This window comes from Hyperolius riggenbachi, chromosome 4 (assembly GCF_040937935.1).
Source record: "Hyperolius riggenbachi isolate aHypRig1 chromosome 4, aHypRig1.pri, whole genome shotgun sequence".
Lineage (NCBI taxonomy): Eukaryota > Metazoa > Chordata > Amphibia > Anura > Hyperoliidae > Hyperolius > Hyperolius riggenbachi.
This window is the reverse complement of record NC_090649.1, coordinates 36,951,483-36,976,061: the sequence shown is the minus strand read 5'-3', so window position 1 is coordinate 36,976,061 and position 24,579 is coordinate 36,951,483. Positions and strand designations below refer to the sequence as shown.

At 47.2% G+C, this 24,579-nt stretch overlaps 1 protein-coding gene across 2 annotated transcripts in view; it reads left to right on the top strand.

The window, feature by feature from the left end:
• The first annotated feature begins 274 nt into the window (after positions 1 to 274).
• The window catches only part of LOC137571166 (uncharacterized), a 197,873-nt gene continuing 173,568 nt past the window's right edge, over positions 275 to 24,579 (top strand). The window contains exons 1-2 of one of the 2 annotated variants that reach the window (XM_068279962.1): positions 275 to 306; positions 13,669 to 13,765. In XM_068279962.1, the coding sequence (XP_068136063.1) occupies positions 13,693 to 13,765 (73 nt within the window). In that variant the 5' untranslated portion in view covers positions 275 to 306; positions 13,669 to 13,692. Of the gene's footprint in view, positions 307 to 13,533; positions 13,582 to 13,668; positions 13,766 to 24,579 lie in introns of those variants that run through there. The other variant, XM_068279963.1, reaches the window with a different exon arrangement.

Below are 24,579 nucleotides of genomic sequence, written 5' to 3'. Positions count from 1 at the left end.
CCCCTGTGTTCTCTGGAATAGTATTTTATATCACCAGTGCTGATATCGGGGTATTTACATAAGATAAGCGGTTATTTACAGTAACAAATAAATAATTCTAAAGAAGCCCTATTTCATAATAACAGCCATGTTCACTGAAAGCAAATGGTGCCATATGACTGAGTAAGGGGGGGGGGGGGGGGGGGGGGGGGTCAGTGCAATGTTGGTGACAGTTCATCCTAAGTTAGTATAAATACAAGGCAGACCTGCAGTCGCACAATCATTGTGGAGGAAGATTCCTGGCTGCATAGAGTAATTCCTTCCCAGGTATGTTATCAATATAATAACCATCCCCTGGCTATAGAGCGCCACCCAGTGGGGTGTTGGAGGCACATACCACTGAACCTTTAGCTCTATATTAGTGATAAGAAAATATGACTATGGGCTGGTGCACACCTAGAGCGCTTCTGAGTGCTTTTTTTTTAAAATGCCAGTGCTTTGAAAAGCACTTGGCTAATGTATTTGAATGGGATGGATTACACCAGAGCGATGCGATTTTTTCACAAACGCAAACCCGGGTCCTGCAGCATTTTTGAGGCAATTTAGCCCCAAGGTTAAGTATAGGAAAGTGGAAAATCGCTCTAAAAAAACGCTAGAACGGAGCGATTTTCCAAGAGTTTTTTTTTTTTTTTTTTTTTTACAAAAGCTCTACACTTCCAGCTCAACTGTACAAAAACAATTTCTACACCAAAACTCTCTAGCAAATCGCTAGGCACATGCCTGAAATCGCTTTGAAAAATAGCTTCAAAAAACACTTTGTGTTTGCAATTATGCTAGCACTTTTAGGTGTGCACCGGCCCGCAGATTGTTTTTCTATATTTTATGCAGCAGCTTTAAACTTTGACACTGCTCAGAATATTTGTGATGTTATTTGAGCATGAAAAAACTATTTTTCAGCAAACACATTGAAGCCAGGGGCATAACTACAACCCTTACAGCCCCGACAGCCCAAACAGCCCTGACAGACCGACAACCCCTACAACTCCGACAGCCTCTACAGCCCTCATAGTCCCTATGGCCCCTACAGCCCTCACAGCCCCGACAGCCCTCACAGCCCCGACAGCCCTACAGCCCCCAGAGCCCTACAGCCCTGACAGCCCCTACAGCCCCGACAGTCCCTACAGCTCCTACAACCCCTACAGCCCTGACAGCCCCCACAGCCCAACAGCCCTGACAGCCCCCACAGCCCATACAGCCCCGACAGCCCCAACAGCTCCCACAGCCCCTACAACTCCGACAGCCTCTACAGCTCCTACAGCTCCTACAGCCCCTACAGCCCCGACAGCCCCCACAGCCCAACAGCCCTGACAGCCCACACAGCCCATACAGCCCGACAGCCCCTACAACTCTGACAGCCTCTACAGCCCCTACAGCCCCCACAGCCCCGACAGCCCCAACAGCTCCCCCAGCCCCTACAGCCCCAACAGTCCCAACAGCTCCCCCAACCCCTACAGCCCCGACAGTCCCAACAGCTCCTACAGCCCCTACAGCCCATACAGCCCTGACAGACCGACAGCCCCTACAACTCCGACAGCCTCTACAGCCCTCACAGCCCCTACAGCACCTACGGCCCCCCCAGCCCATACAGCCCGACAGTCCCAACAGCTCCTACAGCCCCTACAGCCCTGACAGCCCCCACAGCCTGACAGCCCCTACAACTCCGACAGCCTCTACAGCCCTCACAGCCCCTATGGCCCCCACAGCCCCTACAGCCCTGACAGCCCATACAGCCTGGACAGCCTCAACAGCTCCCACAGCCCCGACAGCTCCTACAGCCCCCACAGCCCCTACAGACCTGACAGCCCCTATAGCTCCTACAACCCTGACAGCCCTGACAGCCCCAAAGCCCCTACAGCCCCTACAGCTCTCACAGCCCCCACAGTGCCCACAGCCCAACAGCTCTGACAGCCCCCACAGCCTGACAGCCCCGACAGTCCCCACAGCCCAACAGCCCTGACAGCCCCCACAGCCCAACAGCCTTGACAGCCCCCACAGCCCCTACAGCCCTGACAGCCCCTACAGCCCTGTCAGCCCCACAGCCTCCACAGCCTCCACAGCCCCTACAATCCTGACAGCCCCTACTGCCCCTACAGCTCCTACCGCCCCCTTCCATTCATCCCATTGCTGATTTTCTGATTCTTTTATTTGTTTTAATTTTGTAGACCAATCACATTTTGATTTTCAGATTTATTATTATTATTTTTTATTTTGACAGAGTCTTTTTTTTTTTTTTTTGCATTTTCTGCTGGAAAAAAACAATCCTCCTCAGAAATTAGAAAAAAATGAATATCATAAAATCGGAAATTGTAAAAATACATTGGCAGAAATCTGCATTTCTGTGGAATCAGAAATGGTCATTTCCAACCATCTCAACCTACAGCCCGGGGAGGGGGCAGCACATGTCAGTTTGGTATATTGTGAGGGACCACAGATGGCGGGAGAGCGGAGGACAGTGCAATCGCTAGGCACATGCCTTAAATTGCTTTGAAAAATAGCTTCAAAAAACACTTTGTGTTTGCAATTATGCTAGCGCTTTTAGGTGTGCACCGGCCCGCAGATTGTTTTTCTATATTTTATGCAGCAGCTTTAAACTTTGACACTGCTCAGAATATTTGTGATGTTATTTGAGCATGAAAAAACAATTTTTCAGCAAACACATTTGAAGTCAGTGGCACAACTACAACCCTTACAGCCCCGACAGCCCATACAGCCCTGACAGACCGACAGCCCCTACAACTCCGACAGCCTCTACAGCCCTCACAGCCCCTACGGCCCCCACAGCCCCCACAGCCCTACAGCCCTGACAGCCCATGCAGCCCCGACAGCCCCAACAGCTCTGACAGCTCCTACAGCCCCTACAGCCCTGACAGCCCCCACAGCCCAACAGCCCTGACAGCCCACACAGCCCATACAGCCCCGACAGCCCCAACAGCTCCCACAGCCCCTACAACTCCGACAGCCTCTACAGCTCCTACAGCTCCTACAGCCCCTACAGCCCCGACAGCCCCCACAGCCCAACAGCCCTGACAGCCCCCACAGCTCATATAGCCCGACAGCCCCTACAACTCCGACAGCCTCTACAGCCCCTCCGGCCCCTACAGCCCTCACAGCCCCGACAGCCCATGCAGCCTCGACAGCCCCAACAGCTCCCCCAGCCCCTACAGCCCCAACAGTCCCAACAGCTCCTACAGCCCATACAGCCCTTACGGACCGACAGCCCCTACAACTCCGACAGCCTCTACAGCCCTCACAGCCCCTACAGCCCCTACGGCCCCCACAGCCCCTACAGCCCTGACAGCCCATACAGCCTGGACAGCCCCAACAGCTCCCACAGCCCCAACAGCTCCTACAGCCCTGACAGCCCCTACAGCCCTGACAGCCGCTACAGCTCCTACAGCCCTGGCAGCCCTAACATCCCCTACAGCTCCCCCTAACAGCTCATACAACCCTGGTATCCCTGACAGCCCTCACAGCCCCAAATCCCCTACAGCTCTTACAGCCCCCACAGCCCAACAGCCCTGACAGCCCCTACAGCTCCTACTGCCCTGGCAGCCCTGACAGCCCCTACAGCTCCCCCCTAACAGCTCCTACAACCCTGACAGCCCGGACAGCCCCCAAAGCCCCTACAGCTCTCACAGCCCCCACAGTGCCCACAGCCCAACAGCCCTGACAGCCCCCACAGCCTGACAGCCCTGACAGCCCCCACAGCCCAACAGCCCAACAGCCCTGACAGCCCCCACAGCCTGACAGCACCGACAGCCCCCACAGCCCTGTCAGCCCCACAGCCTCCACAGCCTCCACAGCCCCTACAATCCTGACAGCCCCTACTGCCCCTACAGCTCCTACAGCCCCTTTCCATTTATCCCATTGCTGATTTTCTGAATCTTTTTTTTTTTTTTTTAATTTTGTAGATCAATCACATTTTGATTTTCAGATTTATTATTATTATTTTTTTTGGACGGAGTCTTTTTTTTTTTTTTGCATTTTCTGCTGGAAAAAAAATCCTCCTCAGAAATTAGAAAAAAATGAATATCGTAAAATCGGAAATTGTAAAAATACATTGGCAGAAATCTGCATTTCAGTGGAATCAGAAATGGCCATTTCCAACCATCTCAACCTACAGCCCGGGGAGGGGGCAGCACATGTCAGTTTGGTATATTGTGAGGGACCACAGATGGCGGGAGAGCGGAGGACAGATGAGCAACCATAGAACTTCAGCTGCTTGGTTTAAGGTGCTCTCCAGTACTAGTATTAAGTATTCATCCTAGTGAGAGGGAGTTTTCATGGGAGACACAAATGGGGGAACAAACATTCTATAGTATTGCTCCTTGTCAGCTGTAAAGATGCCGCTTTTGGTGATAACCAGGGACGGCTCTTCCATGGAGCAACATGAATCAGGTGCTTTGGGTGGCAACAATTAGAGGGCAGCAAAAGGTGGCTCCCCTCCCCAACTGTCCCCCTCCTTGAACTCTCTGTCTCCCTCTCTCTAGATGCGCACCTCTGCTTTACTCACCTGCTCTCAGTATTCCAGCAATCGGATCTCCATCCTCCCGTCCAGGGTCCTGTATCCATGGCTACAGCGGTGCCACATGTGATCTGTTAAGTGCTGCCGGGTCACATGAGGCGCTCCTGTAGTCAGAGAGGAAGCAGGACTTAATGTGTGGCTGGTGATTGCACCGCTAATCTGCTGAGAGCGGGTGAGTGATGCAGCATCAATGCAGCACATACCCAGCATCCTGGGGACCAGATTCTGCGGGCCTGCAGGGAGGTGATGCTGTCTTGGGGGAAGAAGAAGGAGATAGGGGTAGTGCCACTGCTTGAAATGCACAGCCCGATGTGTCTCTCTTCTCCGGTCTGGCTTTGGACACACGTATTGGCGGGGGTGATCGCGGTTGGAGGGGCATCCTTATTGCTTCAGGTGCCAAAAAGTCTAGAACTGGCCCTTGTAATAACAGTATGTAAATCACTGACAGGGCCGGGCCGAGGCATAGGCTGGAGAGGCTCCAGCCTCAGGGTGCAGTGTAGGAGGGGGCGCACAATTCATTCAGCTGTCATTCCTAATTGTGTTTGAAGCAGAAAGAAATAAGAAAAGGGGATACATAGCAGTGACTGCAAGCCAGATAACTAGATATTAAGGTGTTGGGGAGGTTGTGGGCCCTGTGGCACCTCTTAGTCTAATAGCAATCAGTGTGTGATGGCTGGGGTGGCAGGGATGGAGGGGCGCACCTTGGTGTCTCAGCCTTGGGTGCTGGAGGACCTTGTCCCGCCTCTGATCACTGACACTGCCCCGACAGCCCCAACAGCTCCCACAGCCCCTACAACTCCGACAGCCTCTACAGCTCCTACAGCTCCTACAGCCCCTACAGCCCCGACAGCCCCCACAGCCCAACAGCCCTGACAGCCCACACAGCCCATACAGCCCGACAGCCCCTACAACTCTGACAGCCTCTACAGCCCCTACAGCCCCCACAGCCCCGACAGCCCCAACAGCTCCCCCAGCCCCTACAGCCCCAACAGTCCCAACAGCTCCCCCAACCCCTACAGCCCCGACAGTCCCAACAGCTCCTACAGCCCCTACAGCCCATACAGCCCTGACAGACCGACAGCCCCTACAACTCCGACAGCCTCTACAGCCCTCACAGCCCCTACAGCACCTACGGCCCCCCCAGCCCATACAGCCCGACAGTCCCAACAGCTCCTACAGCCCCTACAGCCCTGACAGCCCCCACAGCCTGACAGCCCCTACAACTCCGACAGCCTCTACAGCCCTCACAGCCCCTATGGCCCCCACAGCCCCTACAGCCCTGACAGCCCATACAGCCTGGACAGCCTCAACAGCTCCCACAGCCCCGACAGCTCCTACAGCCCCCACAGCCCCTACAGACCTGACAGCCCCTATAGCTCCTACAACCCTGACAGCCCTGACAGCCCCAAAGCCCCTACAGCCCCTACAGCTCTCACAGCCCCCACAGTGCCCACAGCCCAACAGCTCTGACAGCCCCCACAGCCTGACAGCCCCGACAGTCCCCACAGCCCAACAGCCCTGACAGCCCCCACAGCCCAACAGCCTTGACAGCCCCCACAGCCCCTACAGCCCTGACAGCCCCTACAGCCCTGTCAGCCCCACAGCCTCCACAGCCTCCACAGCCCCTACAATCCTGACAGCCCCTACTGCCCCTACAGCTCCTACCGCCCCCTTCCATTCATCCCATTGCTGATTTTCTGATTCTTTTATTTGTTTTAATTTTGTAGACCAATCACATTTTGATTTTCAGATTTATTATTATTATTTTTTATTTTGACAGAGTCTTTTTTTTTTTTTTTTGCATTTTCTGCTGGAAAAAAACAATCCTCCTCAGAAATTAGAAAAAAATGAATATCATAAAATCGGAAATTGTAAAAATACATTGGCAGAAATCTGCATTTCTGTGGAATCAGAAATGGTCATTTCCAACCATCTCAACCTACAGCCCGGGGAGGGGGCAGCACATGTCAGTTTGGTATATTGTGAGGGACCACAGATGGCGGGAGAGCGGAGGACAGTGCAATAACTGTGATGTTATTTGAGCATGAAAAAACAATTTTTCAGCAAACACATTTGAAGTCAGTGGCACAACTACAACCCTTACAGCCCCGACAGCCCATACAGCCCTGACAGACCGACAGCCCCTACAACTCCGACAGCCTCTACAGCCCTCACAGCCCCTACGGCCCCCACAGCCCCCACAGCCCTACAGCCCTGACAGCCCATGCAGCCCCGACAGCCCCAACAGCTCCGACAGCTCCTACAGCCCCTACAGCCCTGACAGCCCCCACAGCCCAACAGCCCTGACAGCCCACACAGCCCATACAGCCCCGACAGCCCCAACAGCTCCCACAGCCCCTACAACTCCGACAGCCTCTACAGCTCCTACAGCTCCTACAGCCCCTACAGCCCCGACAGCCCCCACAGCCCAACAGCCCTGACAGCCCCCACAGCTCATATAGCCCGACAGCCCCTACAACTCCGACAGCCTCTACAGCCCCTCCGGCCCCTACAGCCCTCACAGCCCCGACAGCCCATGCAGCCTCGACAGCCCCAACAGCTCCCCCAGCCCCTACAGCCCCAACAGTCCCAACAGCTCCTACAGCCCATACAGCCCTTACGGACCGACAGCCCCTACAACTCCGACAGCCTCTACAGCCCTCACAGCCCCTACAGCCCCTACGGCCCCCACAGCCCCTACAGCCCTGACAGCCCATACAGCCTGGACAGCCCCAACAGCTCCCACAGCCCCAACAGCTCCTACAGCCCTGACAGCCCCTACAGCCCTGACAGCCGCTACAGCTCCTACAGCCCTGGCAGCCCTAACATCCCCTACAGCTCCCCCTAACAGCTCATACAACCCTGGTATCCCTGACAGCCCTCACAGCCCCAAATCCCCTACAGCTCTCACAGCCCCCACAGCCCAACAGCCCTGACAGCCCCTACAGCTCCTACTGCCCTGGCAGCCCTGACAGCCCCTACAGCTCCCCCCTAACAGCTCCTACAACCCTGACAGCCCGGACAGCCCCCAAAGCCCCTACAGCTCTCACAGCCCCCACAGTGCCCACAGCCCAACAGCCCTGACAGCCCCCACAGCCTGACAGCCCTGACAGCCCCCACAGCCCAACAGCCCAACAGCCCTGACAGCCCCCACAGCCTGACAGCACCGACAGCCCCCACAGCCCTGTCAGCCCCACAGCCTCCACAGCCTCCACAGCCCCTACAATCCTGACAGCCCCTACTGCCCCTACAGCTCCTACAGCCCCTTTCCATTTATCCCATTGCTGATTTTCTGAATCTTTTTTTTTTTTTTTTAATTTTGTAGATCAATCACATTTTGATTTTCAGATTTATTATTATTATTTTTTTTGGACGGAGTCTTTTTTTTTTTTTTTGCATTTTCTGCTGGAAAAAAAATCCTCCTCAGAAATTAGAAAAAAATGAATATCGTAAAATCGGAAATTGTAAAAATACATTGGCAGAAATCTGCATTTCAGTGGAATCAGAAATGGCCATTTCCAACCATCTCAACCTACAGCCCGGGGAGGGGGCAGCACATGTCAGTTTGGTATATTGTGAGGGACCACAGATGGCGGGAGAGCGGAGGACAGATGAGCAACCATAGAACTTCAGCTGCTTGGTTTAAGGTGCTCTCCAGTACTAGTATTAAGTATTCATCCTAGTGAGAGGGAGTTTTCATGGGAGACACAAATGGGGGAACAAACATTCTATAGTATTGCTCCTTGTCAGCTGTAAAGATGCCGCTTTTGGTGATAACCAGGGACGGCTCTTCCATGGAGCAACATGAATCATGTGCTTTGGGTGGCAACAATTAGAGGGCAGCAAAAGGTGGCTCCCCTCCCCAACTGTCCCCCTCCTTGAACTCTCTGTCTCCCTCTCTCTAGATGCGCACCTCTGCTTTACTCACCTGCTCTCAGTATTCCAGCAATCGGATCTCCATCCTCCCGTCCAGGGTCCTGTATCCATGGCTACAGCGGTGCCACATGTGATCTGTTAAGTGCTGCCGGGTCACATGAGGCGCTCCTGTAGTCAGAGAGGAAGCAGGACTTAATGTGTGGCTGGTGATTGCACCGCTAATCTGCTGAGAGCGGGTGAGTGATGCAGCATCAATGCAGCACATACCCAGCATCCTGGGGACCAGATTCTGCGGGCCTGCAGGGAGGTGATGCTGTCTTGGGGGAAGAAGAAGGAGATAGGGGTAGTGCCACTGCTTGAAATGCACAGCCCGATGTGTCTCTCTTCTCCGGTCTGGCTTTGGACACACATATTGGCGGGGGTGATCGCGGTTGGAGGGGCATCCTTATTGCTTCAGGTGCCAAAAAGTCTAGAACTGGCCCTTGTAATAACAGTATGTAAATCACTGACACTGGGAATATGCATGCCTCAGTTAGGATTAATCACTCCAATCTAAGCAACAATGCAGGACAGCATATGCAATTCCTTTTTCACCCAAAGAAAGGGGAGAAATGTTTAAAGAGATTCTGTACAAAAAAAAGTTCCCCTGGGGGATACTCACCTTGGGAGGGGGAAGGCTCTGGTGCCTATCAAGGCTTCCCCCATCCTCTTCTGTCCCACGGTGGTCTCACTCACTGCGGAGCAGCTAATTATAGCGCTAAAAGATTTGGGCGCGGGTATCTTTTCAATGTTCAATATCGGTTTTGTCATTTTTCATTCAACTTTGCACATGTTTGGGCGCTGTTGCGAAATATCAAAATTTTATCTACAACGATAAAGTACGATTGATAAATAGAGGTTTGTGAAACTAAATCTAGACTTTCATTGTCTGATATTGTGTATATTTATTACGATATTTCACTAATATGTGGATTATATCAATATATGTGACATAAAGATAAAAAAAAGTGTACTTTTACAATAATAGGTCATTATATGTAATGTCACAAATATTTCAATATATGTGAATGATATCAATATATGTGACGTTACGATAAAAAATATGTGTAATGATGTAATTATGATAATAGGTCATTATATGTAATTATTTATTGTCGATAATATGTGTTATTACGATAATATCCTCTCTATGTGTAAAGGGGTGTTTATGCAGGGGAAGTGGTTAGGGTTAGGCACCACCAGGGGAGTTTTAGGGTTAGGCCCCACCAGGGGGGTGGTTAGGGTTAGGCACCACCATGTGGGTGGTTAGGGTTAGGCACCACTAGGGGAGTTTTAGGGTTAGGCACCACCAGGGGAGTTTTAGGGTTAGGCATCACTAGGGGGGTGATTAGGGTTAGGCACCACCAGGGGGGTGGTTAGGGTTAGGCACCAACAGTAGAGTTTTAGGGATAGGCAACACCAGTGGAGTTTTAGGGTTAGGCACCACCAGGGGAGTTTTAGGGTTAGGCACCACTAGGTATGATCGGAAACAGCAAATTCCGTTCCGCCGGAATTTGCAGATTCCGCCAGCGCTTAATTCCGTCGCTATGAAAATCTGTAGGATTTTCGTAAATTTCTGCGGAAATCCGGATTCCGACGGAAAAATTTAAGTAATAGCAAATGGAACCTTGTTTATGCTACTAGTAGCCCATAGAACCTATTAAATGTTCCCTTAGTCCTTTTCCTCCTCCCAGAGAATTGTAGGATTTCAAAAGCCAGCTTACATACATTGGCCCGGGAATCGAACCCAGGTCTAGTGCTTGGTAGGCAGCTCTCCTCACCACTATACCGCCACCGACACTACATGCCGAAACCAGCCTAGCATGTACCATTGTGATATATCCAAGAGAAAAATTAGCTTACTTAGGGATTTGTAGGATTTTAAAAGCCAACTCACATACATTGGCCTGGAATCAAACCCAGGCCTACTGCTTGGTAGGCTGCTATCCTAGCCAATATACCACCAACACAACACACTACAATGTTACATGTTGAAGCCAGTCTAGCATGTACCATTGTGATATATCCAAGAGAAAAATGAGCTCTCTCTCTCTCTCTAGGACTTGATGCCATTGAACTGAATTTTCAGCTTAAAACCTTCAATGGATACCGGCAGAATTTCACAGGCAATTTCGGAATTCCGCCGGATTGAAAAAGCAATTCCGTTCCGACCAAACGGAACGGAAAGACCAATTTCCACCCAAAATTGTGGAAAATACAATTCCGCAGAAAGCAGAGAGAGAGAGAGAGAGAGAGAGAGAAAACCACCAACCTTTCAGTTAACAGCCAAACACACAAACCAATTGTGCCACAGAGACTGTGTACCACAAAGACAGTTCACGCAGTTGCTGTTGAATGATTTTATGGGGATGTATGTGTGTCTTTTGGAGGCAGGAAGTAAGTCTGCTCCAAGAAGTTTCAGCATGTAGTGTTGGTGATATAACGGTTAGGATAGCAGCCTGCAGAGCACTAGACCTGGGTTCGATTCCTGGCCAATGTATGTGAGTTGGCATTTAAACTCCTACAAATCCCTAAGCAACTCATTTTTCTCTTGGATATATCATAATGGTACATGCTAGGCTGGCTTCAGCATGTAGCATTGTAGTGTGTTGTGTTGGTGGTATAATGGTTAGGATAGCAACAACAACAACAACAAATAACATTTGTAAAGCGCTTTTCTCCCATGGGACACAAAGCGCATAAGCATGGCTCCCACCATCGTGGTACAGAAGAAGAATTTTATAAGTCTGGAAATGCCAGGCTAAACAGGTGGCTTTTCAGTCTGGATTTGAATAGCTCCAGGGATGGTGCTGTCTTTACTGGGTGTGGCAGGGAGTTCCAAAGAGTAGAGGCAGCATGACAGAAGGCTCTATCTCCAGATTTTTTAAGGTGCACTCTGGGAGTGACCAAGTTTATAGAACTTGCTGATCTGAGGTTGTGAGAGGTGCGGTGCAGCTTCAGCAAGTCCTTCATGTATCCAGGGCCCAGATTGTGCAGGGATTTGAATGTCAGCAGTCCAATCTTGAAGAGTATTCTCCATTCTACTGGTAGCCAGTGCAGTGAGTGAAGGATCGGTGTAATGTGACAGTGGCGAGGCTGGTTTGTTAGCAATCTGGCAGCAGCATTCTGCACTAATTGCAGGCAACGCAGGTCCTTTTTGGGGAGGCCAGCATAAAGGGCATTGCAGTATTCCAACCGTGATGTGATGAAGGCGTGAACTAGGGTTGGAAGATCCTCTGAAGGAATCAGATGTTTAATCTTTGCAATGTTCTTCAGATGAAAGTAGGAAGATTTAACTACAGATGAAATTTGGTTTCTGAATAGCAGCCTACCAAGCGGTAGGCCTGGGTTTGATTTGTGGCCAATGTATATGAGTTGGCTTTTAAAATTCTACAAATCCCTAAGCAAGCTCATTTTTCTCTTGGATATATCACAATGGTACATGCTAGGCTGGCTTCAGAATGTTGCATTGTAGTGTGTTGTGTTGGTGGTATAATGGTTAGGGATGGTCGAAAATGCCCAAGTCCAATTTTGTGGAAATTTTACTTTCCGCCAATGCCAATTTCTGTTTTTCCAATTTTCGATTTTCATTTTTTTCAGATTTCTGAGGAGTATTTTACCAGTCATCTTTGCATCAAAGAGTGCCAAAAAAATGGGGAAAAAAATAAAAAAAACGGAAATGGGAAAATCAGAAAGTCTTGTGGTTGGTGTAAAATTACCACAGTGACCTGATTTTTGCAGAAAAATTCTGCATTCTCTGATTGGTCCAATTTTTCTGTGATTGGGCTAAAATTACTGAGTTGCCGTAAATTGGATATCCACAGAATTCTGATTTCCATTTTCCGAATTCCGATCGGAAATGCCAATTTTAGATTGGAAATGCAGAAATTTCAATTCTGCAGAATTCGAATGAGCATCCCTAGTTGTGCGCAAGCAGTAACTTCCAACAGTGACATAGCGCACATTGCTAGTGTAATGGACATTAACCAGTTTGGCCTATCTGGACGAGCTTCCTCGTCCAGATAGGCACTGCCACTCCCGCCGCATGGTGCGCGCGATCGGGCGCCCTGCCGCTAGCCCCCCAATCAGTAAATGGGAATATAATTCCCATTCACCGATCTAACTTCCCCGCAGAAATACCGACGCTTTCTATCCAGAGAGCGCGGTATTTCTGCCCTCAGGAAACATCTCCCCTGCTTTTAAGTTCCTGGATGCGAGATCGTTCGCATCCAGGACTTTTTTCACTGTGGCCATCTTGTGGCCAAATAGTAAACTGCACCAACATACATCTTAAATTAAACAATTCTTATATTTTACATTTAAAATAAGCAGTTCCCCCCCCCCACACACACACACACCAAAAATTACCCACATACATTTTTTATTAAGAAAAAAAAATACAATTAAAAAAAAAAAAAAAAAACAACATAAATAGTTACCCAAGGGTCTAAATTAAAAAAAAAAACAACAACATAAATAGTTACCCAAGGGTCTAAACTTTTTAAATATGCATGTCAAGAGAGTATGTTATTATATTATTTAAAATTATAAGCTTTTAAATAGTGGTGGACGCAAATTGAAAAAATGCACCTTTATTTCTAAATGAAATATCGGCACCATAAATTGTGATAGGGACATTGTTTAAATGGTGTTATAACCGGGACTGATGGGCAAATAAAATACATGGGTTTCAATTACGGTAGCGTATATTAATTTCAAACTATAATGGCCAAAAACTGAGAAATAATGATTTTTTTTCATTTCTTTCTTAATCTTCCTGTTAAAATGGATTTAAAAAAAAATAATTCTTAGCAAAATGTACTACCCAAAGAAAGCCTAATTAGTGGCAGAAAAAAACAAGATATAGATCAATTCATTGTGATAAGTAGCAATAAAGTTATAGGCGAATGAATGGGAGGTGAATGTTGCTCGGATGCATGAGATTTTCGGCACTGTGGTGCTGAACCGGTTAAGGAAATAGCAACATACACTACACTTGCACTGAGTGTGTCTCCTAGGTAATGTAGGATGTGCTATTTTAACAATGCAAGCTACATAACTGTCATCACATAACATAACATTCACAATGTTGTGCACGGCAGGTTTAATGTTGCTTTGTGAATACACCCCAAAGTCCCAGCTCTTATGACTTTATCCTTGTGACCAATGTCTCGCTTGTTTTCTTTCAGGTAAAATCACCCAAGTCATCAGGCATGAAGACAACTGCAAGGATGATCTGGCTCACGTTTGGCCTCTTGTGGACTCTGGCGAGCAGCACTACGTTTTGTAAGTGTATTTATTAAGTAATTACAGAGAAGACTCTGGGCACCCACTTAGGTTACAGATTCTTCTAATCTATATATCTAATAGGCAGTTGTAAGCAGTGATGCTTGGGTGGAGGTCGTGATCACGACTTGCCGTGATTCCACGACCATTTTTCAGCTATCTGCAATGGGTATTCATCAATTTTCATTCACTAAAATCCACTTTGGCAGACTGTGAATGAACGCATTCATGCTCGTGAAAACGGCGCAGAAGTCGTGGTTAGGTCATGATTAGCGGAAGTAGGCGGAAGTGACTTCCCTGGGCCAATCAGAGGCCCCCACCAGGCCCTAGCAACCAATCATAGGAGGGGAGGCTATGCCCTCCCCTCCTGCATATAAAGCGGCAGCCATGATGGAAAAGCTCCGTCCTTGCTAGACTCTGGTACTGAGAGGATCATCTCCAGGCCATTGTTGCTTCAGCAAGCGTGGTTTCTGTGTTAAAACCAAGCGTTTTTACTCCTAACAGTGCTCTTATGTTGTACGTGTCAGTTGTATTTAGTTAGCTAGCCAGTGAGTCATTGCTGTAGTCAGTGTAGTCAGAGTGTACTGGTGATTAGTGTGTTTAGTGCAGGCAGGTTCAGAGTGCTCACTTGTATTCAGCTAGCCAGTCATACACTTCAGCTACTACTTACAGACAGTCACACTGCCACTGCCAGTAATGTTCATTCAGTAAGTTTCGTTAGTGACATTGTGTACTGTGCTCACTGCTCACTGTATTATTCATCTCATTACCCAGTGATACCCTTCAGTTACGTTGTACTCTGCTCACTGCTCACTGGTATTAATCATCTCATTACCCAGTGATACCCTTCAGTTAGATTGTACTGTGCTCACTGCTCACTGGTATTATTGATCTCATTTGGCAGTGATACCCTTCAGTTACGTTGTCATTACCCAGTGATACCCTTCAGTTACATTGTACTCTGCTCACTGCTCACTGGTATTAATCATCTCATTACGCAGTGATACCCTTTAGTTAGATTGTACTGCTCACTGCTCACTGGTATTAATCATCTCATTACGCAGTGATACCCTTCAGTTAGATTGTACTGTGCTCACTGCTCACTGGTATTAATCATCGCATTTGGCAGTGATACCCTTCAGTTAAATCTAAAAGAAGAACGAGACGGCACACCACTGGCTGCAAAAAGTTGCTGTGTATTGCAAACAAAACACTACATGTTACGGATTATAACATCCTTCATCAGGTGTAAATCAACAGTGGCACATACACAGGTATAAATAGACCTCACAATCTGTGCACCCCACCCTTCTCGGCTCCACCCATGAAGCCGATTAACCCCTGAGTCCAATATCACAAAGTTCATAGTACAGTAGTTATGTGGCACTCCAGAAAGGCTACCCATTATACATACATAACTGACCGTACTCCTGGCATTTCCATTGCAGGACTACCACAGAAACCTGTAAATAAAGCATGTGGTTAAAATCCTGTAAACATATTGGCTACACACTAGATACAAGCTATTTCTCCTATAAAAAGCATTTCTTATAAAAAGCATTTGAGGGGCAACCTCTCATTCATGCCCCTGGGAGCAACCACATCCATGGAATATATCTATCTTGCTTCCTTTTGTTTTAGCACTTTCTCCAAGTTACCACTTCTGCCGAGTGGGTTCAAGGCATCTAATACACACCACCTAAGTTGTGCAGCGTTATGTCCAGCTGCAAAAAAATGTCTAGCCACAGGGGTATCATAATTTTTGCGCTCACCTTCTGCATATTTGGTGATAGCTCGCTTGTGTTCCTGTATGCGGGTTCTCACAGCTCTAGTGGTTTCACCCACATACATGAGCCTACATGGGCACTTAAGCCCATATATCACCCATGAAGTGGAACAATAATGTCTCCCCTTAATTTCAACGTCCCTACCTGTATGTGGGTGGCTAATACTCTCCCCTTTTATAATGGCGCTGCATACGTTGCAATTAAGACAAGGATGTGTCCCCAACCTCCCTGTACCTAAGTTGACTTTAGGGGGGGTCATATCAGTATGTCTTACCCTATCATAGATGGTTTTACCCCGTCTGATAGAGAACAAGGGTTCATCCTTGAAGAGTGGCCCCAAAACTTTGTCGTTGCTCAACAACGGCCAGAATCTGCGCACCGTATTTTTTATCAATCCAATGTTTTTACCTAAGTTGGTAACCAGTGGTATTCTATTAGGGCCCCTATTTTTTGCTGTCTTTTTTAGGAGATGAGATCTGTCAGTTCCCCCCACCTCACTGCTGATATTTTTAACCCTTTGTGGGCTGTAACCCTTCTCAACAAATTTGGATGTCAAAGACTCAAAGTGTGGCAAGCGCTCAAATAATCAACATCTTTTGTGCATATGTGTCTGGCCCTAAGGAATTGCCCCTTCGGAATGGCTTTTACGACGTGGCTGGGGTGGTGACTATCAGATCGCAACAAATTGTTGCGATCCGTGGGTTTCTGAAACATTTTTGTGACAAATTTGCCATCCATTATTTTCAGGTTTACATCTAGGAAATTAATACTCTCACAAGAAACCTCTAGGGAAAATTTAATGGTCTGGTGGGCACGATTCGCCTGATCAACCATCTCGAGGAGCAATTCCCTAGGACCCCTCCATAACAATAACACATCATCGGCAAAGCGGAAATATTGGAAAATGTGTGGCCTATATTTCGGATTGTTTAGGAACATGGAACGCTCCAACGATTCCACAAAGATATTGGCTATAGAGGGGGCTGCAGGCGATCCCATACTCGCTCCTTGTCGCTGTTTCTAAAATTGATCATGGAACTTGAAATAATTAGACCTTAGGATCAGTTCTAAACTATCAAGCAAAAAATATACTAATCCATTGGGCAAACTGGTTTCCAATAATCTGTCCTCTATCACCGCAATAGCCTCCTCTTGAGGTATTGCCGTAAATAGACTCTGTATGTCTAGACTACAAAACATGATGTCATCTGGTACCTCGCCCAATGCCTCTAATTGCACCAATAAATCAGTGGTATCTTTCAAACAATGTGTAAATGATGAAACGATAGGCTGCAAATGCACATCTAAAAACCCAGCTAGTGGATATAACACAGAGCCCCTGCTGGAAACAATGGGGCGCCCGGGAGGATCTATTAGTTGCTTATGGGTTTTTGGTAACAGATACAGCAAGGGAACAACAGGGTAATTCACTTTAAGTCCCTTCGTTGTTCTGTCATCAATGACACCATCATCCACAGCACAAGATAGCAATAGATCAACTTTTTCTTTAACCCCAGGAGTGGGATCACTGTCACATTTGATGTAATGACTCTCATTTTGTACTTGCCGCATCCCCTCCCGTGGGTAATCCTGCCTATTCTGTACTACAGTGGCTCCCCCTTTATCAGCCTTGATCACAATAATCTCACTGTTGTCAGCCAATCTATTCAGTGCTGCCTTTTGAGCAACGGTGAGATTGGGATGTGTGTATCTAGTGTTATCCCATTTCGCACAGATTTCCCGTTTGACAGCGTTTTCAAACTTGTCAATAGCTGGGTATTGTTCCTCTGGAGTCCAATTAGAGCGTTGCATGTATCACAGATTGTGAAGTCTATTTATACCTGTGTATGTGCCACTGTTGATTTACACCTGATGAAGGATGTTATAATCCGTAACATGTAGTGTTTTGCTCGCAATACACAGCAACTTTTTGCAGCCAGTGTGTGCCGTCTCGTTCTTCTTTTAGATGCAATTTGTAGCTGTGAGCACTCCAGCTGAGACCCGGCACCGGCTTATGTCCAGGCCTTAATAGACCTGAGCAGCTGTTCACCTGATTTACCACATTGTTTATACCCTTCAGTTACATTGTACTGTGCTCACTGCTCACTGGTATTATTCATCTCATTTGGCAGTGATACCCTTCAGTTATGTTGTACTGTGTTCACTGCTCACTGGTATTAATCATCTCATTACCCAGTGATGCCCTTCAGTTACGTTGTACTGTCTGTGCTCACTGCTCACTGGTATTATTCATCTCATTTGGCAGTGATACCCTTCAGTTACATTGTACTGTGTTCACTGCTCACTGGCATTAATCATCTCATTACCCAGTGATGCCCTTCAGTTACGTTGTACTGTGCTCACTGCTCACTGGTATTATTCATCTCATTTGGCAGTGATACCCTTCAGTTACGTTGTACTCTTCTCACTGCTCACTGGTATTAATCATCTCAATACCCAGTGATACCCATCAATTACATTGTACTGTGCTCACTGCTCACAGGTATTAATCATCTCATTAACCAGTGATACCCTTCAGTTACATTGTACTGTGCTCACTGCTCACTAGTATTGATCATCACATTTGGCAGTGATATCTTTCAGTTACGTTGTACTGTACTCACTGCTCCATGAGGTTCCAGGAAGTGGTCAAACAGCCGCAGTTGGGGCCTCCCCAAAACTTGGACAGCACAGTTTGCATCACAGACACCTCAACAGTAGTAGCTATTTTGATGGTGTAATAGCTAGTGGCAGCAGTGCCTTATTCTGTGGACCCTGGCAGTGGGAGCACAAACAGCAGGAAAAAAAATCAGCAGGAGGAGGCATAACATAAATGTGGCAACAGGCAGCAATTCTTTTATTTTAGAATTCAGCAGCTGATTTTTATACAAAAATATGAAAATAATCAAAATAAATAGCAATAACATAAACATTAGGCCTTTAGCCTTAAAAATTGCTCAATATTCAGTCCATATCAAAGTCCATTTCCTGAAAAAGAAATTCTGAAGAAACCAAAATCAAATTAAACATGCCTACTTGGCTTCAAATACTCATTATATAACATACTAGCTGATTGCCCGGCATTGCCCGGGAATGTATTTGGCTGGTGTTGGCTCCGTCCACTTTTTCTAACCCTAACACACAATTACCCAACGACCAAGTTTGTGAGCTTTGCGGTCTTTGGAATCAATAATTTGCATTGAAATGAAAAAAAAAATCTGATTGGCTGTTTGTGGCTCCACCCCCTTTTCTGAATTTGAACCCCAGTCACCCAATGACCAACTGTGGCATGTTTGAGGCCTGTGCCATTAACAGTGCAAGAATGGCAGCAATTAAATATTCCCCTTGAGAAGCAATAGGTGAAGTTTGATTCACTTTTGTAGGCTCCACCCACTTTTCTGAATATTAAACCCAGTCACCCAGTGACCAACTGTGCAAAGTTTGAGAACCCTGCCATTAACAGTGTAAGAATGGCTGCAGTATACATTTTCCCAGTGAAATTTGTATTTGTCTCCGCCCACTAATGACCTGGAACTGCCCGCCCGTGTATGTATTTGACCGGTTTTGGCTCCGCCAACTTGTTCTAACCCTAATGCCCGAACACTCAATGACCAAGTTTGTGAGCTTTGGGGTCTTTGGCATCAATAATTTCTATATTCCCATAGAAATTAAACAAATCAGATTGGCTGTTTGTGGCTGAGCCCCTCTCCAACATTTGAATCCCAGTCACCCAATGATCAACTGTAGCAAGTTTGAGGCATCTGCTATTACCAGTGTAAAAATGGCAGAAATTTAAATATTCCCCTTGAAAATCAACAGGTGAATTGTGATTGGCTATGATAGGCTCCACCCACTTCCCTGAATATTTATCTCAGTCACCCAGTGACCATCTTGGGAAAGTTTGAGATCCCTGCCATTAACAGTGAAGAAGGGCTGCAGTTTACATTTTCCCAGTGAAATTTGGTTTTGGCTCCGCCCACTTTGTGTAACCTGGACACACAGTCACTCAATGACCATGTTTGTGAGCTTTGGGTCCTTGGCATCAATAATTTGTATTTTCCCAGTGAAATGAAACACATCTGATTGGCTGTTTGTGGCTCTATCCCAGGCATGGGCAAACTTGGCCCTCCAGCTGTTAAGGAACTACAAATGCCACAATGCATTTGCCTTTATGAGTCATGACTGTGGCTGTCAGACTCCTGCAATGCATTGTGGGACTTGTAGTTCCTCAACAGCTGGAGGGCCAAGTTTGCCCATGCCTGCTCTATCACCTTTTCTGAATTTGAACCCTAGTGACCCAATGACCAACTGTATCATGTTTGAGGCTTGTGCCATTAACAGTGCAACAATGGCAGCAATTTTAATATTCCCCTTGAAAATCAACTGGTGAATTCTGATTGGCTTTTTTTAGGCTCCACCCACTTATCTGTATAATAATCTGTGCCATTAACAGTGCAAGAATGGCAGCAATGTAAATATTCCTCTTGAAAATCAAAAGTTGAATTTTGATTGGCTGCTGTACGCTCCACCCACTTTCCTGAATATTAATCCAAGTCACCCAGTGGCCAACTGTGTCAAGTTTGAGAACCCTGCCAATAACAGAATGGCTGAAATCAATCTAACAAATATGATTGGCTGTTTGTGCCTCCACCCCCTTTAGTGAATTTGGTCCCCAGTCACCCAATTACTGACTGTATCAGGTTTAAGGCCTCTGCCATTAACAGTGTAAGAATGGTAGCAATGTAAATATTCCCCATGAAAATCAAAAGGTGAACTTTGATTGGCTTTTGTAGGCTCCACCCACATTTCTAAATAATAATCCCAGGCACCCAGTGGCCAATTGTGTCAAGTTTGGGAACCCTGCCATGTAAAAAATTAAGTTTCTGGCACCGCCCACTTTTTGTAACCTTGACATATAGTCACTCAATTACCAAGTTTATAAGCTTTGGGGTCCTTGGTATTAATACTTTGTATATCTGATTGGCTATTTGTGGCTCCACCCCTTTCTGAATTTGAACCCCAGTCACCCAGTAACCAACTGTACCAGGGTTGAGGCATCTGCTATTAACAGTATAAGAATGGTAGCAGTTTAAATATTCCCTTTGAAAATCAAAAGTTGAATTTTAAATGGCTGTTGTAGGCTCCACCCACTTTCCAAAATCTTAATCTCATTCACCCAATGACCAACTGTGCAAAGTTTGACAACCCTGCCATTAACAGTGTAAGAATGGCTGCAGTTTATATTTTCCCAGTAAAATTTGTTTTTGGCTCCGCCCACTTTGTGTAACCTTGTCACACAGTCACTCAATGACCAATTTTGTGAGCTTTCAGGTTCCTGGCATCTTAAATGTGTGAATGGAAGCAGTTTATCCAGCAAAGAAATCTGATTGGCTGTTTGTCGCCCTCCCCTTTAGTGAATTTGGACCCCAGTCACCCAATGACTGACTGCAGCAAGTCTGAAGCCACTGCCATAAACAGTGTAAGAATGGCAGCAGTTTAAATATTCCCCTTTAAACGCAATAGGTGAATTTTGATTAGCTGTTGTAGGCTCCACCCACTTTCCTACATCGTAATCTTATTCACACAGTGACCAAGTGTGGCAAGTTTGAGAACCCTGCGATTAACAGTGTAAGAATGGCTGAAGTTTACATTTTCCCATTTAAAATGAATGGCTGAATTTTGATTGGCTGTTTTATGCTCCGCCCACTTTTCCTGGACTTGTAACCTCGGTCACCAAGTGACCAACTGTGCCAAGTGTGGGGACTCTGGCTTGATTACTGTGAGAATGGCAGCCTTTTACATTTTTTCCATTGACTTGAATGGGTGAAATCTGATTTGCTGTTTGTAGCTCCGCCCAGATGTGCAGGGGGGCCGCGAGACCCCCAGAACCTATCATCCCAGGTAGTAAGGGATCTGTATACCAAGTTTCGTTCAAATCGGTCCAGCCTTTTTTCGAGTGATCCTGGCACATACACACACACACGCACACACATACACACACACACACACACATACATCCGATTTTATATATATAGATTATAGTATATACACTATATATAATATTTACACTATTCACATATTACAGTAAGAAAGACTAAGCAATCACTCTCCTCCTATGCTTGCAAGCCATTCCTCAAATTTGAATCATCTAACTAGGTGAAAAAGAAATAGAAAGCTCACCCAAAGGAAGTTTGGCCAAATCAAGGAGGTCTGATTCTGCCAAAACAGACACTATTCCTCGTGACTTAACCTCCCCTCCTCAAGACCCTGAATTTTCCCAACCTCACCAATGATGTCATGCACCACCACCTGGACAGGGAGGACTTTCTGATGAATCGAAATTTGACACCGTGCATTCCAAGTGTAATACCGAATAACTAAAGAATAACGTGTCCAAATTAAATGACCCCCGGTTATTGAAGGCCCCATATTTCCACTTGCGTAACTAAGCCGCTCAAGGAAAGGAATACCTAAATCCCTACCCACCTGTTTGTACTCTTATTTCTTAAAGGAACAGTCCAACAGGAAATAGTCCATGGTATCCTCCACACCACCACACTCCTCTTGAGGACAACCACGATCCCGATCTCCTATGAACTTCAAATTTCCCCTAACAAAGAGTCTGCTATGAAAGGAAAGCTAAGCCAAGTCCCTGAATTTGTTAGGAATCCTTGGAGAACAGAGCAAGTGCAAACCCTCCTCCATAATTGGGCTTGGGCAATCTCTCAGGGCCAATGGGTCCTGAAAAAAGGTCTTTTCACTAAACCACCCTCTTCCCAACGCCTGAGAAAAGGTTAAAACGAAGACTGGAAAATACCCATCCATCCAGGCAGTTCCTCTGCATGCATTTTACCAAAGTTGTTTTTAATAAATAACAAAGAAAAGAAAACCACTGGGTTGACCATACCTAAGTCACCCGCCTGCCTTGATCAATAAGTGATATTCCTCTTCACGTGGTTCATCCTATTTCTCCAAAGCATTTGTAAAAATAAGCTGTAGATTCTTGTGTGAAGAGACACTGGCAAAATACAGACACAACTGACATATAATTGGAATCAAATAGGTTTTGATTATGTCAATCCTTTCTCTGAAAGTCAATCGCCAACCTTTCCAGTGGACCACCTTAGCCTCAGCACATTTTAGTCTACCCTCCCAATTTTGATGACCATAGTCACCTGGGCCAAATTCTATGCCAAGTATTTTAATATTTTCTTTTGGTGCTAGAAAGAGACCGGAAGCACGAAGTTTTCATTTTCCTTACCCATCCAGAAAGCCTCACACTTGTCCTGATTGATCTTGGAACCTGATGCTAATGAGCAATAGGCAATCTCCACACAAACACCTTCTGCCTCCTCCTGCCCAGAGATCAAAACAGCCACATCATCAGCATATGCCACAACCCTGAGAGGAGGTTCACCAGCTATGCCTGATGGTACCCCACACAAAGCTCCACCCTCAATCCTTCTTATGAAAGTATCAATGGCAAAAGCATATAGCAGGGGACTCAAATGACACCCTTGGTGCACCCCAGATCTAACCTCAAAGGTCTGTCCAACCCAACCATTAACAAGCGGGAAACTTTCAGCACCTTTGTATAAAACTTTAAGCCAATTGATAAACCTCCCCGGCAGAACATACTTACTAAGGAGCATCCACAGATACTCATGATTGACACGATCAAAAGCCTTTGCCTGATCCAACGCCAGTAAGTATTTTCCCCCAACCAGCAGCCCTGCATCTCTCCAGGATCTCCCGGACCGTTAATATGGCTGAAAAAGTACTTCTCTTCTGGACAGAACAGTGCTGCTTTACCAAAATCCCTCTCCAGAATCAAAGAAGCATGCCGATCATACTAACTCTTGTGCATCAAATCCTTGATCCTTTTGATCTCCTCAGGATCACCATCCCCCGAGACAACGATTTCAAGTATCCGCCTCAAACGTTGGTAGGTACCGTATTTTTTGTCGTATAAGACGCACTTTTTCTCCCCTTAAAAATGGGGTGAAAAAGTCCCTGCGTCTTATACGGCAAAGGCAGGGAATCCCTGACTTACGAACGCCCGCCGTTACGAACCGCGACCCGCCGTCATCGGGGATTTCCTGCCTGTGTGTCCTGCTGTGGCCATCTCCTGTCCCCCCCCCCCTTGCCTCTACCTCCTACCTCCTCCTTGTGTCGCTGGGTACCCCCTGTGTGAGAAGCAGCAGCGGTAGCAGCTTACCTCCTCCATCTTGCCCGCAGCGATTGAAGACATCCGGCTTCTGTTGACGGCTTCCTCTAGTGCCGGCTTCTAATGACGCGTTATTACAAGCTAGCGCTAGAGGAAGCCGCTCATAGAAGCCGGATGTCTTCAATCACCACGGGCAAGATGGAGGAGGTAATCTGCTGCCGCTTCCCACATGGGGGGGACCCAAGGACACCAGGACAAGGGGGTAGAGGCAAGCGAGGGGTGGCACGAGATCATAGGTCATATGGGGCAGACAGCAGACACATGGGGGCAGAAACATGGGGCGGACAGCAGACCCATGGGGGCAGAAACATGGAGGCAGACACATGGGGCAGAAACATGGGAGCAGACACATAGGGGTAGAAATATGGGGGCAGACAGCAGACACATGGGGCAGAAACATGGGGGCAGACAGCAGACACATGGGGCAGACACATGGGGCAGACAGCAGACACATGGAGGCAGACACCTGGGGGCAGACAGCAGACACATAGGGGCAGACAGCTGGGGGCAGACAGCAGACACATGGGGCAGACAGCTGGGGGCAGACAGCAGACACATGGGGGCAGACAGCAGGACGCATGGGGGCAGACAGCAGGACGCATGGGGCAGACAGCAGGACACATGGGGGCAGACAGCAGGACACTGGGGGCAGACAGCAGGACACAGGAGGACACCATTTACGGGAGGGCATGTACAAGGTGCTCCTGAAATATGGCTGCACCAGGTTTAGTTTTTTTTTTCCCTTGGTTTTTGGCCTCTAAACCTAGGTGCGTCTTATATTCAGGAGCGTCTTATACGGC